At 41.8% G+C, this 16,386-nt stretch overlaps 1 protein-coding gene across 4 annotated transcripts in view; it reads right to left on the reverse strand.

The window, feature by feature from the left end:
- The window catches only part of LOC311100583 (F-box only protein 11-like), a 41,779-nt gene that overhangs the window by 11,850 nt on the left and 13,543 nt on the right, over positions 1 to 16,386 (reverse strand). For 2 of the 4 annotated variants that reach the window (XR_014609832.1, XM_084141498.1), the window contains exons 2-4: positions 1,391 to 1,521; positions 564 to 645; positions 108 to 249 (exon numbers count right to left, since the gene is read on the reverse strand). Coding sequence is in view for 2 of the 4 variants with exons in the window: in XM_084141498.1 (XP_083997624.1) it covers positions 108 to 249; positions 564 to 645; positions 1,391 to 1,521 (355 nt within the window). In the remaining 2 variants the exon portion in view is untranslated. Of the gene's footprint in view, positions 1 to 107; positions 253 to 563; positions 646 to 1,390; positions 1,522 to 16,386 lie in introns of all 4 variants that reach the window. The other 2 variants (XR_014609833.1, XM_084141497.1) reach the window with 1 other exon arrangement.

Below are 16,386 nucleotides of genomic sequence, written 5' to 3' on the forward strand. Positions count from 1 at the left end.
GGATGTCCATCCAGACTGACGGAACAACAGAGACGGAACGACAGACAATGTCTCACCATCCAGACACAAACAGACAGAGACACAGGGACAGCCAAACAGCCACTCACCAGAGGATGGGATCATTGGCCAGTTCGCTGAAGCGTTTGCAGACACATGCTGCGCGACACAGGTCCTGCTCCAAAAGGTAGGAGAAGATCTTCAGAACCACCTCGTCTGGCAGCTTCTCCTGGAGGTAGTGCTCCGCCGGCGCTGCTAGTGGTGAACAATGAGATGGACACTTTATTCATGGAGGAGGTTCACACACATCCAAAATAATAACGAGCTGGACAGAAACAAGGTCCAACAGAGAAAGGGCCATTTCTAACCTCCAATTGTCATAACATGTTAACCAACAACTTCAACAACTCTCCAAAACCTTTGTTGTTGGTTTTATTGTACTGTGTATGTCATTGTTCTCTTTTAAAGATTTTTGGAAGATTAGCCAAAGGTGAGAAGTGACAGGACAGTGATTCTAATACATCTAAATTCAACAGAAATAGACTAAGATGAAAGTATTCTTTTACCTGGTAAATCTTGAGACTTTCCTGACACTCTGGCACGTTTTGCCCGATGGCCAAAGTCTTCTGTGGCTGAAGTGGAAGCACCCTGCGGATAAAAAAAAATAAAGATTGTTATAAGCCTTGATAGTTTTGACACGTTTTGATAGAACAGACAGTGGTCATCTGCTTAAAACGACCGTATCAATATTTCAGCATTGTATTTAATCAATCAAATTCAATTAATCACCACTGCTAGTGAAATACTAATCAATTATGCAAAGAGGAAAGAGTAATTATCAAATTTATCCCGTGGGTGAAAGGGCGCCACATTCTAAAGAAGACACCATTGTGGGTGGAATGCATTTCCCACTGATATTGCTCACTAGTCTAGGTCATAATATAGCTGTGTGCAATTGTTCTTTATAACCAGTGGCACTCAACAGCCTGAGTTAAGCGAGCTGATTCATTATGGCTGATCCATCTTCTGCAAGCAAACAGATTAAAATGTCATGAGTAGAGCATTATTCTACATGTCAGAGGCATCATGTTTGTTCTACATAACATATGTCTATCTGAACATTCCACAACGCTATGTCTTGTAGAACGTGCCTCAGAAGCCTATCATACCCATTTTACCCAGTACCCTGCTGTGGACTCAGAACTGACCCACCACCTCCCGTGACTCAGGCATGTAGCCATTGTTAAATAATATATGCAGTCTTCCCACATACATCACACATAGGCTGTGCCCCAAAGGGCACCCTATTCCCAATATGGTGCACTACTATTGACCAGGATGTAGTGCACTATATAGGGAGCCACTTGGGATGCATCCCATTCTAATGACTCACCTCCATGTTAGTCTTTGCTGGACAAGCTGCTGTTCTCTTGGGTAATAGAGACTTTCTTCTAAGTTGGTACGGACTATTCTGAGCTCCTGGACCGGATTCTTCTGCAACCATATCTGCAGGGACGTCCTCATCTGGAGAGGAAGTGATAGATTAATTTGTATTTTTAACGTAATGACTAAAGGATTTCACCCCAAATATGGTATAAATGTGTAAACTGTATTAGAATCATAAGAAAATAAAACCACTAACAGGGAATATGGGTAGAAACTGTTGGAGGCCAACATACCATAGTAAGAGGGGACTTAGAAACTGCTGAAAGCTATACTGTGGAAAGTCACAGGCCGCCTAAAGGTGGGCGGAGCAAAGTTCCTTTGTGTGAAGGCATATAAAAAGCCTGTGTGTTTTGAGCACCAGAGCTCTCATGAATAAAAATGCTGATCCCTTGCAGACTGGAGAATTGTTTAATTCATTATTAACTAGTCTTACACTCTCTGGGGATTATTCAAAGTTTGAGCATTAGAGATAGAAATTCTCGTGACAATTGGTCCTTAGAGACAGTACATAGTTCATTTCGGAGCAGAGGTAATATAGTAAGGGAATTCTAGTAACGACTCACTTATTCAACAAGAATAGGGGGGGAGTAAAATAATTATTTTTGTGTTGCTAAATGAGTTGATAGTTTAAAAACTACTGAGAAAAGAGTTGTAATGTGGACTATCGAATTGAATATGGATATTAATTCAATATATGATGGTAAAATACAGCAAGTGTTTGGTGTTACTTCTAGCCTACTTAGAAAGGATATTTACCTAGATCTGTATTCTAATAATAGAAGATTGGTGATAAACTGAACCAAACATGACGTTACTACAACAATTTAGGATGGTTAATGTTGTTACGTTAGTTTTTAAACCCTATGATAGAGGTACAATTGAAGTCGGAAGTTTACATACACCATAGCCAAATACATTTAAACTCAGTTTTTCACAATTCCTGACATGTAATCCTATAAAAAATGCCCTGTTTTAGGTCAGTTAGGATAACCACTTTATTTTAAGAATGTGAAATGTCAGAATAATAGTAGAGAGAATGATTTATTTCAGCTTTTATTTCGTTCATCACATTCCCAGTGGGTCAGAAGTTTACATACACTCAATTAGTATTTGGTAGCATTGCCTTTAAATTGTTTAACTTGGGTCAAATGTTTCGGGTAGCCTTCCACAAGCTTCCCACAATAAGTTTGGGTGAATTTTGGCCCATTCCTCCTGACAGAGCTGGTGTAACTGAGTCAGGTTTGTAGGCCTCCTTGCTCGCACATGCTTTTTCAGTTCTGCCCACAAATGTTCTATAGGATTGAGGTCAGGGCTTTGTGATGGCCACTCCAATTCCTTGACTTTGTTGTCCTTAAGCCATTTTGCCACAACTTTGAAAATATGCTTGGGGTCATTGTCCATTTGCGACCAAGCTTTAACTTCCTGACTGATGTCTTGAGATGTTGCATCAATATATCCACATAATTCTCCTTCCTCATGATGCCATCTATTTTGTGAAGTGCACCAGTCCCTCCTGCAGCAAAGCACCCCCACAGCATGATGCTGCCACCCCCGTGCTTCACGGTTGGGATGGTGTTCTTCGGCTTACAAGCACCCCCTTTTTCCTCCAAAGATAATGATGGTCGTTATGGCCAAACAGTTCTATTTTTCTTTCATCAGCCCAGAGGACATTTCTCCAAAAAGTACGATCTTTGTCCCCATGTGCAGTTGCAAACCGTAGTCTGGCTTTTTTAATGCCGGTTTTGAAGCAGTGGCTTCTTCCTTGCTGAGCAGCCTTTCAGGTTATGTTGATATAGGACTCGTTTTACTGTGGACATAGATACTTTTGTACCCGTTTCCTCCAGCATCTTCACAAGGTCCTTTGCTGTTGTTCTGGGATTGATTTGCACTTTTCGCACCAAAGTACGTTCATCTCTAGGAGACAGAACGCGTCTCCTTCCTGAGCGGTATGACGGCTACGTGGTCCCATGGTGTTTATACTTGCGTACTATTGATTGTACAGATGAACGTGGTACCTTCAGGCGTTTGGAAACTTGTGGAGGTCTACAAATTTTTTTCTGAGGTCTTGGCTGATTTCTTTTGATTTTCCCATGATGTCAAGCAAAGAGGCACTGAGTTTGAAGGTAGGCCTTGAAATACATCCACAGGTAGACCTCCAATTGACTCAAATTATGTCAATTAGCCTATCAGAAGCTTCTAAAGCCATGACATCATTTTCTGGAATTTTCCAAGCTGTTTAAAGACGCAGTCAACATAGTGTATGTTAACTTCTGACCCACTGGAATTGTGATACAGTGAATTATAAGTGAAATAATCTGTCTGTAAACAATTCTTGGAGACATTAAATTGTGTCATGCACAAAGTAGATGTCCTAACCGACTTGCCAAAACTATAGTTTGTTAACATGAAATTTGTGGAGTGGTTGAAAAATGAGTTTTAATGACTCCAACCTAAGTGTATGTAAACTTCCAACTTCAACTGTAAATGCAGAACACTGTTTGAGAGTGAGTTTTATTTTTTCTACTAGTAAAAAAATGGAAGAATGTCCATGTTTTTTGTCTGCGGGTGTTAACCATTGGGGCTTGCTGAAACGTGAGAGCGCTGTAAGGGATATTATGGGTTACGTTAGGTGTACGAGGATCAATGGTTGCTGTGGAAAAGGAAGTCATAGGGGGTTGGATGTTTGGTATGAAAGGGCTAGCTCGTTAGTGTTGCGAACTAGTGACGTTTAGAGTGGTGACGTAACTTGCTATGCAACATGGAAGTAGTTGTTTACCTTGCTTTGCAAGGATCGCAGATTTTGTGGAGCAACGGGTAACGGTGTTTCGATGGTGAATGTTGTCAATGTGTGTAGAGGGTTCCTGGATCAAACCCAGGTAGGGACAGAAAGCAAAACTTTTACATTGATGCTATTGACCTAGATCACTAGGTGAACTATAACATTATACGGGAGAGATTTTTTTACCAACACATAGCGGATGGTAGAACATAGTAATTAAAGTTGCATCGATGTGAATAGATGTTTTGTTTATTTTGACTATAATTTAAAAATAATTTGTCATCCGTTAAAGTACCGTTATATGGAAAGTTAGCGATAGAGAATAATAGATATTGTAGAGGGTTTTTCTGTGTTACAAAGTAAGTAAGTTAAGTGTGGAATGAGACATGTTGAATTGATGTTGAATTGGATTGTTTAATAAGACTGGTATTAAAATAATTATTTATATTTAGGGGAATGAAAATATATTATTAGGTAGTAGTGCTTTGTGGAGACAATTTACTAATGACATGATTACGTAAGAGGGTGAAAAGAAGTAGTGATAAGTGGGCTATATTGACATACAGTGGGGAAAAAAAGTATTTAGTCAGCCACCAATTGTGCAAGTTCTCCCACTTAAAAAGATGAGAGAGGCCTGTAATTTTCATCATAGGTACACGTCAACTATGACAGACAAATTGAGGAAAAAAAATCCAGAAAATCACATTGTAGGATTTTTAATGAATTTATTTGCAAATTATGGTGGAAAATAAGTATTTGGTCACCCACAAACAAGCAATATTTCTGGCTCTCACAGACCTGTAACTTCTTCTTTAAGAGGCTCCTCTGTCCTCCACTCGTTACCTGTATTAATGGCACCTGTTTGAACTTGTTATCAGTATAAAAGACACCTGTCCACAACCTCAAACAGTCACACTCCAAACTCCACTATGGCCAAGACCAAAGAGCTGTCAAAGGACACCTGAAACAAAATTGTGGACCTGCACCAGGCTGGGAAGACTGAATCTGCAATAGGTAAGCAGCTTGGTTTGAAGAAATCAACTGTGGGAGCAATTATTAGGAAATGGAAGACATACAAGACCACTGATAATCTCCCTCCATCTGGGGCTCCACGCAAGATCTCACCCCGTGGAGTCAAAATGATCACAAGAACGGTGAGCAAAAATCCCAGAACCACACGGGGGGACCTAGTGAATGACCTGCAGAGAGCTGGGACCAAAGTAACAAAGCCTACCATCAGTAACACACTACGCCGCCAGGGACTCAAATCCTGCAGTGAAAGACGTGTCCCCCTGCTTAAGCCAGTACATGTCCAGGCCCGTCTGAAGTTTGCTAGAGTGCATTTGGATGATCCAGAAGAGGATTGGGAGAATGTCATATGGTCAGATGAAACCAAAATATAACTTTTTGGTAAAAACTCAACTCGTCGTGTTTGGAGGACAAAGAATGCTGAGTTGCATCCAAAGAACACCATACCTACTGTGAAGCATAGGGGTGGAAACATCATGCTTTGGGGCTGTTTTTCTGCAAAGGGACCAGGACGACTGATCCATGTAAAGGAAATAATGAATGGGGCCATGTATCGTGAGATTTTGAGTGAAAACCTCCTTCCATCAGCAAGGGCATTGAAGATGAAACGTGGCTGGGTCTTTCAGCATGACAATGATCCCAAACACACCGCCCGGGCAACGAAGGAGTGGCTTCGTAAGAAGCATTTCAAGGGCCTGGAGTGGCCTAGCCAGTCTCCAGATCTCAACCCCATAGAAAATCTTTGGAGGGAGTTGAAAGTCCGTGTTGCCCAGCGACAGCCCCAAAACATCACTGCTTTAGAGGAGATCTGCATGGAGGAATGGGCCAAAATACCAGCAACAGTGTGTGAAAACGTTGTGAAGACTTACAGAAAACGTTTGACCTGTGTCATTGCCAACAAAGGGTATATAACAAAGTATTGAGACATTTTTGTTATTGACCAAATACTTATTTTCCACCATAATTTGCAAATAAATTCATTAAAAATCCTACAATGTGATTTTCTGGATTTTTTTTTTCTCATTTTGTCTGTCATAGTTGATGTGTACCTATGATGAAAATTACAGGCCTCTCTCATCTTTTTAAGTGGGAGAACTTGCACAATTGGTGGCTGACTAAATACTTTTTTCCCCCACTGTATGTAGGAAGCATTGGGATGATATGAAGAACATGTCTAGATAGTTGAATATGGAACTTTATTTGATAATTGGTAATTATTATTATTACATTATATCGTTTGTTTAAACAACAGTGAGTTATGCAGACAGTTCATTCATTCTAAAAACGCTAATCTGTTTATGATATGTTGAACGATGGGAGATAGTCGTTACTATTAGGCTGATGAAGAAGTAAAGATTTTTTGTATGTTATGAAGGTATTAAACAATAGATTTATATTTGAAAACATCACTGAAAAACAGGTTGTGATGATTAAATTACTAGAAAGGGGTTATAGGTTTATAGTAGAAGGTGTAGTGAACTTAATGAAACATGGTATTATCTAGTGTCTTCTGAGTGGGAGTTTTTTTTCCAGGATTGATGGAAGTCTCCTATAGTATTATGTTAAGGAGAGAGTAGGAGACAAGGTCTCAAACAAATGTTTTTAATAGATGCATGGGATAAAATAGCAAGGCTTACTTATGCGGAGTAAGGGATTATATTGGCGAATGAATGAAATATGACATTTAAAGGGGGGGGGGGGAATTCCTAGTACGCTCTGCCTCAGGACATCAATTTATAGAGCGGTTATCAGCTCCTGTGACTTTACAACATGAAAATTCAGGAGGAGAGGTATGCATACCTGTACTGATATCAAGCCTGTGTCCAGTTAATCTACTAGGAAGAGAGGCTATGACTCAGTTGAACGTAGCTGTAACACCGACTGAGAGGGGTATATGAAGGCATATGTAGTAAGGGATAACATGGTAGTGAGCGGGGAGGGAGAGTCATGCTATTGGTATAGCCAGGATTTGCTGAGAGGGGGACTTACAGACATACCTAAATCACTGGTAGACCTTGCAAATGATTTAGTGACTGGACCAACCAAGATCACGGTAGATGACTTACACTGTACATTGTGGTATAATGATCACCCAGGCCCTGACCCAGTTTATGAGGAATAATTGTTCAAAACCACAGAAAGAACAATTGGGTTAAAATGGGTTCACTATGATAACACACGTGCAGCTGTAGAAGTGGGGTTGGGACCACAGAGCCAGAGATTGTACAGAGAAAGGTGGAGCCACCATGATTCCCTAGTGAAAGAACCTTCAGAGGAATGGTTATCACTAGGAAAATGGGTAACGCAGGGTAAGAACATCACTGACTGGCAGAGGCACCAAATGGGGTTCAGTATAGCCACTCCACTGGGAGATACAGAAGAAAGTTGAATTGTAGAGCAAAAACCCAACCCGGGGTCCACCTAGAGACAAGTTTTGAATTAAACTTAAGGGTTGCGTTATCTAAGTAAATTACTGAATTCATGAGGTGACGGTGTATCATATTGTGTACGCCTTCTGCTGTGTTTGAGAAGTCAAAGCTCTATGAATGAGTTCTGTACAGCTGCCACTGCTATCTTTTGATTTCCTTGTGTTTTTTCTCCTCTTCATTCTCAGCCCTTCTGCTCCTCCCCATCTTCTATGAGCAGAGCAGGCAGGCCCGTTGCCCTAGCAACTCCAGACTCCACACAGACACAGTGTGTAGCCTACACATGCTGCTCCAGAGCCAGTACCGTTCTTCCTTCAGACAAACCCTGTTCATTTGCACAATGTCTCTTGTTCACATTCACTTGTAAATGTCCAAACTCACTTCGGTAGCTCCTACCTACCTACCTATATATATAAATTTATATAAATACAAATTTATGAGCTGGATTGCCTGTCATAGCGATTCGCTTGCGCTCGTTAGCATATTTAGCTAGCAGCCTCCATGGAAATTCGCTATTACTTGTGCTAATTTTGTTAGCATTCTGGTAACAAACGGCCAATGTTTTTTTGCGAGGTTTTTTTGCGCCCCCTTGTGTACTAAGCCGGTAATACCTTACATCCCAGGATGAGAGGAGGATGGTATGACTATACCGCCCAACCCTACTGTGGACCCCTAAATGGAGCAGAGTACTTTGACTTCCCTGCACCTGATGGCACTTGAGTTCCCATTCATAACATTCACAACCGCTCTGGCTCTTCCTCAGTTACCGTACACTCAAATGTCTAGACTGAAGCAATCCTCCCACACTGCTTAGCCATGGCCAGTCACTGTCCAAGGTGAAATATAAGAATGAAAGTAGGCTAAACAAAACAGTTCAGTAGGATAAACAAACGGGATAAATTATTTCCAAACACAAACCCGAAATTAATGTGCATTTGAATAGACATCAGCAACATTGTTCCATTGATCAATGTTACACTAACAAAAGCGAGAGCACAGCCTTAACTATAAAGTCTGATTCGCAGGGAATAGATCAGCTATTTGTTTAGGCTGTGTTTCAGCACAGCATCGAATATGTTTCCTGTGACAATCACCACAACAAGCGGTTTATCATAAAGTTGAAATAGCCACAACCTCCCCAAATTCCCCTGATAGCCAGGTGCAAGAGGAGAGGAAAGGACCAACAAGGTGGCTGTCAAGTCAGTCAATGGTAGGCTAAAACAAACGTCATTTTCACTAGGCTGTAATAACCTCATAATATTGCCAGCCAACAGTGATTAATACGCCTACATTAAAACTAGGAAGGGCTTGGGATTTTCTCTGAAAGTATGAATCCCTAGGTGGGACATGTCATGCCAACTGAACATAACCCTGTCGATTGAGCTCCTCATATCAACAGCTGTGCTGAACGAAGCAGGTGACAGAACCCAGGGGAACCGGCTAGCATGATTAGTGACGCAGTGACACATGGATGGTGGTGTGAGCTGATCACAGATCATAGAATTACCGGAAGGGACAAAGCCCTCTCACCAATTCTAAGTCTCCTCTCTAATCTATTTTACATTTGTTATAGCATTGGCTATCCTCTCCTTCTAGCTGTAGTCATTTCCCACAAACTTTACCACTGTGGTCTTCAATCTCTGTCTCAGGTTCCTTGACAGCATGACATAAGATAAATATTACAATGCAGTGCACTAACAAATTGCATTCATAAAGTAGTTAGGAAAATGTGACGCCGGACATTTCACCGGCAACATTTTAAATTTACCGGACAATTGAGAAATCTGCCGGACCCATATGCATTGGGTGCGTAACCTGATTAGGGTGTCCACCCACGGTGCTCAGAATGACAGAAATCTCATTTAGATTATGGTATTTCATATTAACAGAACATGCAAGTCGAGGATGCAATGATATGAAGTTATTCTTACCGAATTCTGATGTGCATTTTGAAGATGTTAAGACTGTCCACATGTATTTTTCCTCAGCCAACAAGACGAGTAACGAACAGCAAAATCACTAGCCCTACGTCAATCTACTATCCCCAATAGTAGAAAAGTTTACCTATTATATTGGTCAGCTTGTCGAGAAATAGCCTATTCAAAACAGACTCTGGGACAGATGTGGGAAGGCCGAGCCCAAATTCATACAACCAACAGGCCTAGACTACATTTTTTTTTTAAACATTAAAAAGCAATGAGTCTGATGCAACAGATCAGAATGTTTAGCTTAAAATGTTGATAAACTATTATTTCTTCACATTATAAGTGCACAAGGCAGTAGGCTAAGCGCAAATGTTAGTTCCATAATGCAATTCGCGGGAAAACACAAAGGGCACCGCACATGCGAGCGGTTTCATGTGACAGAGATAAAATATCAGTTCGAAATTTAGAAAGAGAGATCTAATAGGCTACTTTGAAGCAAGGTAAGACATGCCTCATAATGTTTTAAAACATTCAGGTTCAAACAATGAAGTATGTTTTCAAAATGCATAGCCTACTGCCTCCAGCGCATTGCAAAGTGATGAAGCCCGTCTTCCGTTGCCGTTTGAGATGCTGCAGTAGCAGCTCTCGCTCTGTCTGACAGATTTTCTGCTCCAATGCTCTGTATCTGCATGCTGTACGGGTTGGATAAATGAGAAACATAACAAAAATACTGTACGCAGGCGCCAATTTCATTCCACTAAATTATGTAAATTAACCTATAGACCGATAAGCACGACCAGTCAAATGTATTTCCATCGACTGGTATTTCCATCAATGAATAGGCTAAAAAGCATTATTTCGCAATGGGATTTTTTCTTCTCCTCCTTGACAATATGGCCGAAAACAGTTTTATTTATCAGCTTTTCAAAAAAGAAAATATAGCCCTAAAGCCGGCTATTACCGGCTAACAAAAACCCTGCTAGAGAGAGAATAAATACAAGGATCTGGGCCAGCTAAGCTAGCTGCTGGATGAGAACTCCTCCTGGCAGAAAGAAAAGGAGCAGTGAATTAAGTAACCCCACAACAGCTGGCTCACATCTGGACACAGCCCCTTAGCAAACAAGGAGAAGGAGGCTTAAACACATTTAGATGGGTTACAAAGATCTCCCTAGAGGGTAGCAACAACAACAGAACCAGCCTCGATCCTATCATATCTCTGTACCAGCAGCAGCTTTATGACTATTTAACTCTTCTGATGAGAGGTCAGATTCTAGGCCTAATGATTAGGAGCAACAAAAAGTTAAGAGCCGTTTGGAAAAGTAGGCTAATTGCAACACAAACAATCAAGAACATCGATCCCAGACCAGTCCTGCCCACTACTAAACTTGTAATCCTCGACCTCCACTAGGTCTAAAAGACCATTACATCAAAAGAAAACCACATCGTAGTTTCAGAAGCAGCAGGTCGGAACGTTCCACTAGAAAAGCCAAATGTCTTCTGCCTGGAAGACATTGAACAAATTATTTACATCAACATGACATTAATAGTAGCCTAAACGTACGGTTGTACAAACAGGATATGTCAAATCAGCTGGCTTGGTGAACTAGGCTACCCCTCAGGTCATCAGGGTCAGAAGAACATCTATGTATGTGTACAGTCATGGTCAAAAGTTGAGAATGACAAGTATTGGTCTTCACAAAGTTCGCTGCTTCAGTGTTATGAGATATTTTTGTCAGATGTTACTACGGTATACTGAAGTATAATTACAAGCATTCCATAAGTGTCAAAGGCTTTTATTGACAATTACATTAAGTTTATGCAAAGAGTCAATATTTGCAGTGTTGACCCTTCTTTTTCAATACCTCTGCAATCCGCCCTGGCACGCTGTCAATTAACTTCTGGGCCACGTCCTGACTGATGGCAGCACATTCTTGCATAATCAATGCTTGGAGTTTGTCAGAATTTGTGGGTTTTTGTTTGTCCACCCGCCTCTTGAGGATTGACCACAAGTTCTCAATGGGATTAAGGTCTGGGGAGTTTCCTGGCCATGGACCCAAAATGTCGATGTTTTGTTCCTCAAGCCACTTAGTTATCACTTTTGCCTTATGGCAAGGTGCTCCATCATGCTGGAAAAGGCATTGTTCATCACCAAACTGTTCTTGGATGGTTGGGAGAAGTTGCTCTCGGAGGATGTGTTGGTACCATTCTTTATTCATGGCTGTGTTCTTAGGCAAAATTGTGAGTGAGTCCACTCCCTTGGCTGAGAAGCAACCCCACACATGAATGGTCTCAGGATGCTTTACTGTTTGCATGACACAGGACTGATGGTAGCGCTCACCTTGTCTTCTCCGGACATGGTGTTTTCCGGATGCCCCAAACAATCGGAAAGGGGATTCATCAGAGAAAATGACTTTACCCCAGTCCTCAGCAGTCCAATCCCTGTACCTTTTGCAGAATATCAGTCTGTCCCTGATGTTTTTCCTGTAGAGAAGCGGCTTCTTTGCTGCCCTTCTTTACACCAGGCCATCCTCCAAAAGTCTTCGCCTCACTGTGCGTGCAGATGCACTCACACCTGCCTGCTGCCCTGCAAGCTCTGCACTGGTGGTGCCCCGATCCCACAGCTGAATCAACTTTAGGAGACGGTCCTGGCGCTTGCTAGACTTTCGTGGGTGCCCTGACGCCTTCTTCACAACAATTTAACCTCTCTCCTTGAAGTTCTTGATGATCCGAAAAATGGTTGATTAGGTGCAATCTTACTAGCAGCAATATCCTTGCCTGTGAAGCCCTTTTTGTGCAAAGCAATGATGACGGCACATGTTTCCTTGCAGGTAACCATGGTTAACACAGGAAGAACAATGATTTCAAGCACCACCCTCCTTTTAAAGCTTCCAGTCTGTTATTCTAACTCAATCAGCATGACAGAGTGATCTCCAGCCTTGTCCTCGTCAACACTCTCACCTGTGTTAACGAGAGAATCACTGACATGATGGCAGCTGGTCCTTTTGTGGCAGGGCTGAAATTCACTTTTTGGGGGGGGGGGGATTAAACTCATTTTCACGGCAAAGAGGGACTTTGCATCAAATTGCCATCATCAAAACTGAGGCAGCAGACTTTGTGAAAATTAGTATTTGTGTGATTCTCAAAACTTTTGACCACGACTGTACATTGTGTAATTGGGTCACACAGACAGACCCCCTGAAACCTTCAGATTGTATCAAGCCTAACCATAGACACATATAGACTAAATCAAATGATAGGCCTATAAAGAGCCATATAGACAGATACATGTGGCTCTGGGCATATACACTGCTCAAAAAAATAAAGGGAACACTAAAATAACACATCCTAGATCTGAATGAATGAAATAATCGTATTAAATACTTTTTTCTTTACATAGTTGAATGTGCTGACAACAAAATCACACAAAAATGATCAATGGAAATCAAATTTATCAACCCATGGAGGTCTGGATTTGGAGTCACCCTCAAAATTAAAGTGGAAAACCACACTACAGGCTGATCCAACTTTGATGTAATGTCCTTAAAACAAGTCAAAATGAGGCTCAGTAGTGTGTGTGGCCTCCACGTGCCTGTATGACCTCCCTACAACGCCTGGGCATGCTCCTGATGAGGTGGCGGATGGTCTCCTGAGGGATCTCCTCCCAGACCTGGACTAAAGCATCCGCCAACTCCTGGACAGTCTGTGGTGCAACGTGGCGTTGGTGGATGGAGCGAGACATGATGTCCCAGATGTGCTCAATTGGATTCAGGTCTGGGGAACGGGCGGGCCAGTCCATATCATCAATGCCTTCCTCTTGCAGGAACTGCTGACACACTCCAGCCACATGAGGTCTAGCATTGTCTTGCATTAGGAGGAACCCAGGGCCAACCGCACCAGCATATGGTCTCACAAGGGGTCTGAGGATTTCATCTCGGTACCTAATGGCAGTCAGGCTACCTCTGGCGAGCACATGGAGGGCTGTGCGGCCCCCCAAAGAAATGCCACCCCACACCATGACTGACCCACCGCCAAACCGGTCATGCTGGAGGATGTTGCAGGCAGCAGAACGTTCTCCACGGCGTCTCCAGACTCTGTCACGTCTGTCACATGTGCTCAATGTGAACCTGCTTTCATCTGTGAAGAGCACAGGGCGCCAGTGGCGAATTTGCCAATCTTGGTGTTCTCTGGCAAATGCCAAACGTCCTGCACGGTGTTGGGCTGTAAGCACAACCCCCACCTGTGGACCTTGGGCCCTCATACCACCCTCATGGAGTCTGTTTCTGACCGTTTGAGCAGACACATGCACATTTGTGGCCTGCTGGAGGTCATTTTGCAGGGCTCTGGCAGTGCTCCTCCTGCTCCTCCTTGCACAAAGGCGGAGGTAGCGGTCCTACGGCCTCCTCCACGTCTCCTGATGTACTGGCCTGTCTCCTGGTAGCGCCTCCATGCTCTGGACACTACGCTGACAGACACAGCAAACCTTCTTGCCACAGCTCGCATTGATGTGCCATCCTGGATGAGCTGCACTACCTGAGCCACTTGTGTGGGTTGTAGACTCCGTCTCATGCTACCACTAGAGTGAAAGCCCCGCCAGCATTCAAAAGTGACCAAAACATCAGCCAGGAAGCATAGGAACTGAGAAGTGGTCTGTGGTCACCACCTGCAGAACCACTTCTTTATTGGGGTTGTCTTGCTAATTGCCTATAATTTCCACCTGTTGTCTATTCCATTTGCATAACAGCATGTGAAATTTATTGTCAATCAGTGTTGCTTCCTAAGTGGACAGTTTGATTTCACAGAAGTGTGATTGACTTGGAGTTACATTGTGTTGTTTAAGTGTTCCCTTTATTTTTTTGAGCAGTGTATATACGCTGAACAAAAATATAAACGCAACATGCAACAATTTCAATGATTTTACTGAGTTACAGTTCATATAAGGAAAATCAGTCTATTTAAATCAAGGCCTACCCACTGGAGAGCCCGGCCCAGCCAATCAGAATGAGTTTTACCCCACAAAAGGGCTTTATTACAGACAGAAATACTCCTCAATTCCATCAGCTGTCTGGGTGGCTTGTCTCAGACGATCCCGCAGGTGAAGAAGCCGGATGTGAAGGTCCGGGGATGGCGTGGTTACACGGGGTCTGTGGTTGTGAGGTTGGTTGGATGTACTGCCAAATTCTCTAAAACAAAGTTGGAGGCGGCTTATGGTATAGAAATGAACATTCATTTCTCTGGCAACAGCTCTGCCAATTGCACGCTCCCTCAAAACTTGGAGACATCTGTGACATTGTGTTGTGTGACATAACTGTACATTTTAGAGTAGCCTTTTATTGTCCCCAGCACAAGGTGCCCCTGTGTAATGATCATGCTGTTTAATCACCTTCTTGATATGCCACACCTGTCAGGTGGATTGATTATCTTGGCAAAAGAGAAATGCTCACCAACAGGTATGTTAACAAATTTGTGCACAAAATTGGAGCAAAATAAGCTTTTTGTGCATATGGATAATTTCTGTGATCTTTTATTTCAGCTCATGAAACATGGGACCAACACTTTACATGTTGCCACCAGTCAAAAGTTTGGACACACCTACTCATTCAAATGTTTTTCTTTATTTGTACTATTGTAGAATAATAGTGAAGACATCAAAACTATGAAATAACACATATGGAATCATGTAGTAACCAAAAAAGTGTTAAACAAATCAAAATATGTGTTATACTTTAGATTCTTGAAAGTAGCCACCATTTGCCTTGATGACAGTTTTGCACACTCTTGGCATTCTCTCAAACAGCTTAACCTCTTCATCACTAGGCACCTGGCTAAAGTGCCTGCCTCGAAAATGCATGCCCAAATTGAATAGAGTATATCTCCAAAACGACAAGGGCTATCAACATAATCTTGGTAGCAAAAGAAAGGTAACACGTGGGAGATGTATCTTGAAGTGAAATAATTAATGTGGGTATTACTGTGTCAGAGTACATGAAGCTAGAACACAGCATAAATTGGGAGGTTTTGATTCCGCCTGAAAGTAACTTCAGGTTTTATAGGGAATAATTTATTGGACTTATGCAGCTGCAGCCCCTAAACACTATGGGACCATAGTCCAATATCTGATGAGTACTTATGTGAAGTTTGATGCCAATAAAGTAAAGTAAACCAAAGTTGTAGGGGTTTTAGTTGAAGTATGTTATTTTTTTATTTATTTTTTGGGGGGGGGGGGGTGGATCAGCTTAATATTGCAGATAGATTGTATCTTCTATCAATGTAATTGTCTGCATCACTTCCAATCCCCCATGTTTTTTATATATATACTCCCCTTTATTACTTTTCAACCCCGCCATCCTTTCCCTACTTGGAGTAAATGAGTGAACAACAATGCCCAGGCCTCTACTTCCGGTCTATACTTACTATCTACACCTTATGGACACAGTTAATTTTACAATAATTCTATATATATATATTATTTATTTTTTGGCTCCTGAACTTTTTCTACTCTCAACCTCTCCGATCATTTTCATGATGTCCATCCGGTTTGCTTCTATATGCCATATCTTTCTAACTGTGCTCTTTCCCAAAAGCTCCCAACATACAACCTATATACTTATTATGGACACAGTATGCTTACATTATGAGCTATCTTTGTTATTATTTGTTGTTATTTGTTATTAGTCCCATCCTTCAACTCTATTCAATACCTCCCATCTATCTCTTAACACCGTCCATATAGGATTTCTATTTGCCATATATATTTCAACCGTACTGTTATGTTATACAAAAGTTC

This window comes from Coregonus lavaretus (genome assembly GCF_964263955.1).
Source record: "Coregonus lavaretus genome assembly, chromosome: 25".
In the NCBI taxonomy this organism is placed as follows: domain Eukaryota; kingdom Metazoa; phylum Chordata; class Actinopteri; order Salmoniformes; family Salmonidae; genus Coregonus; species Coregonus lavaretus.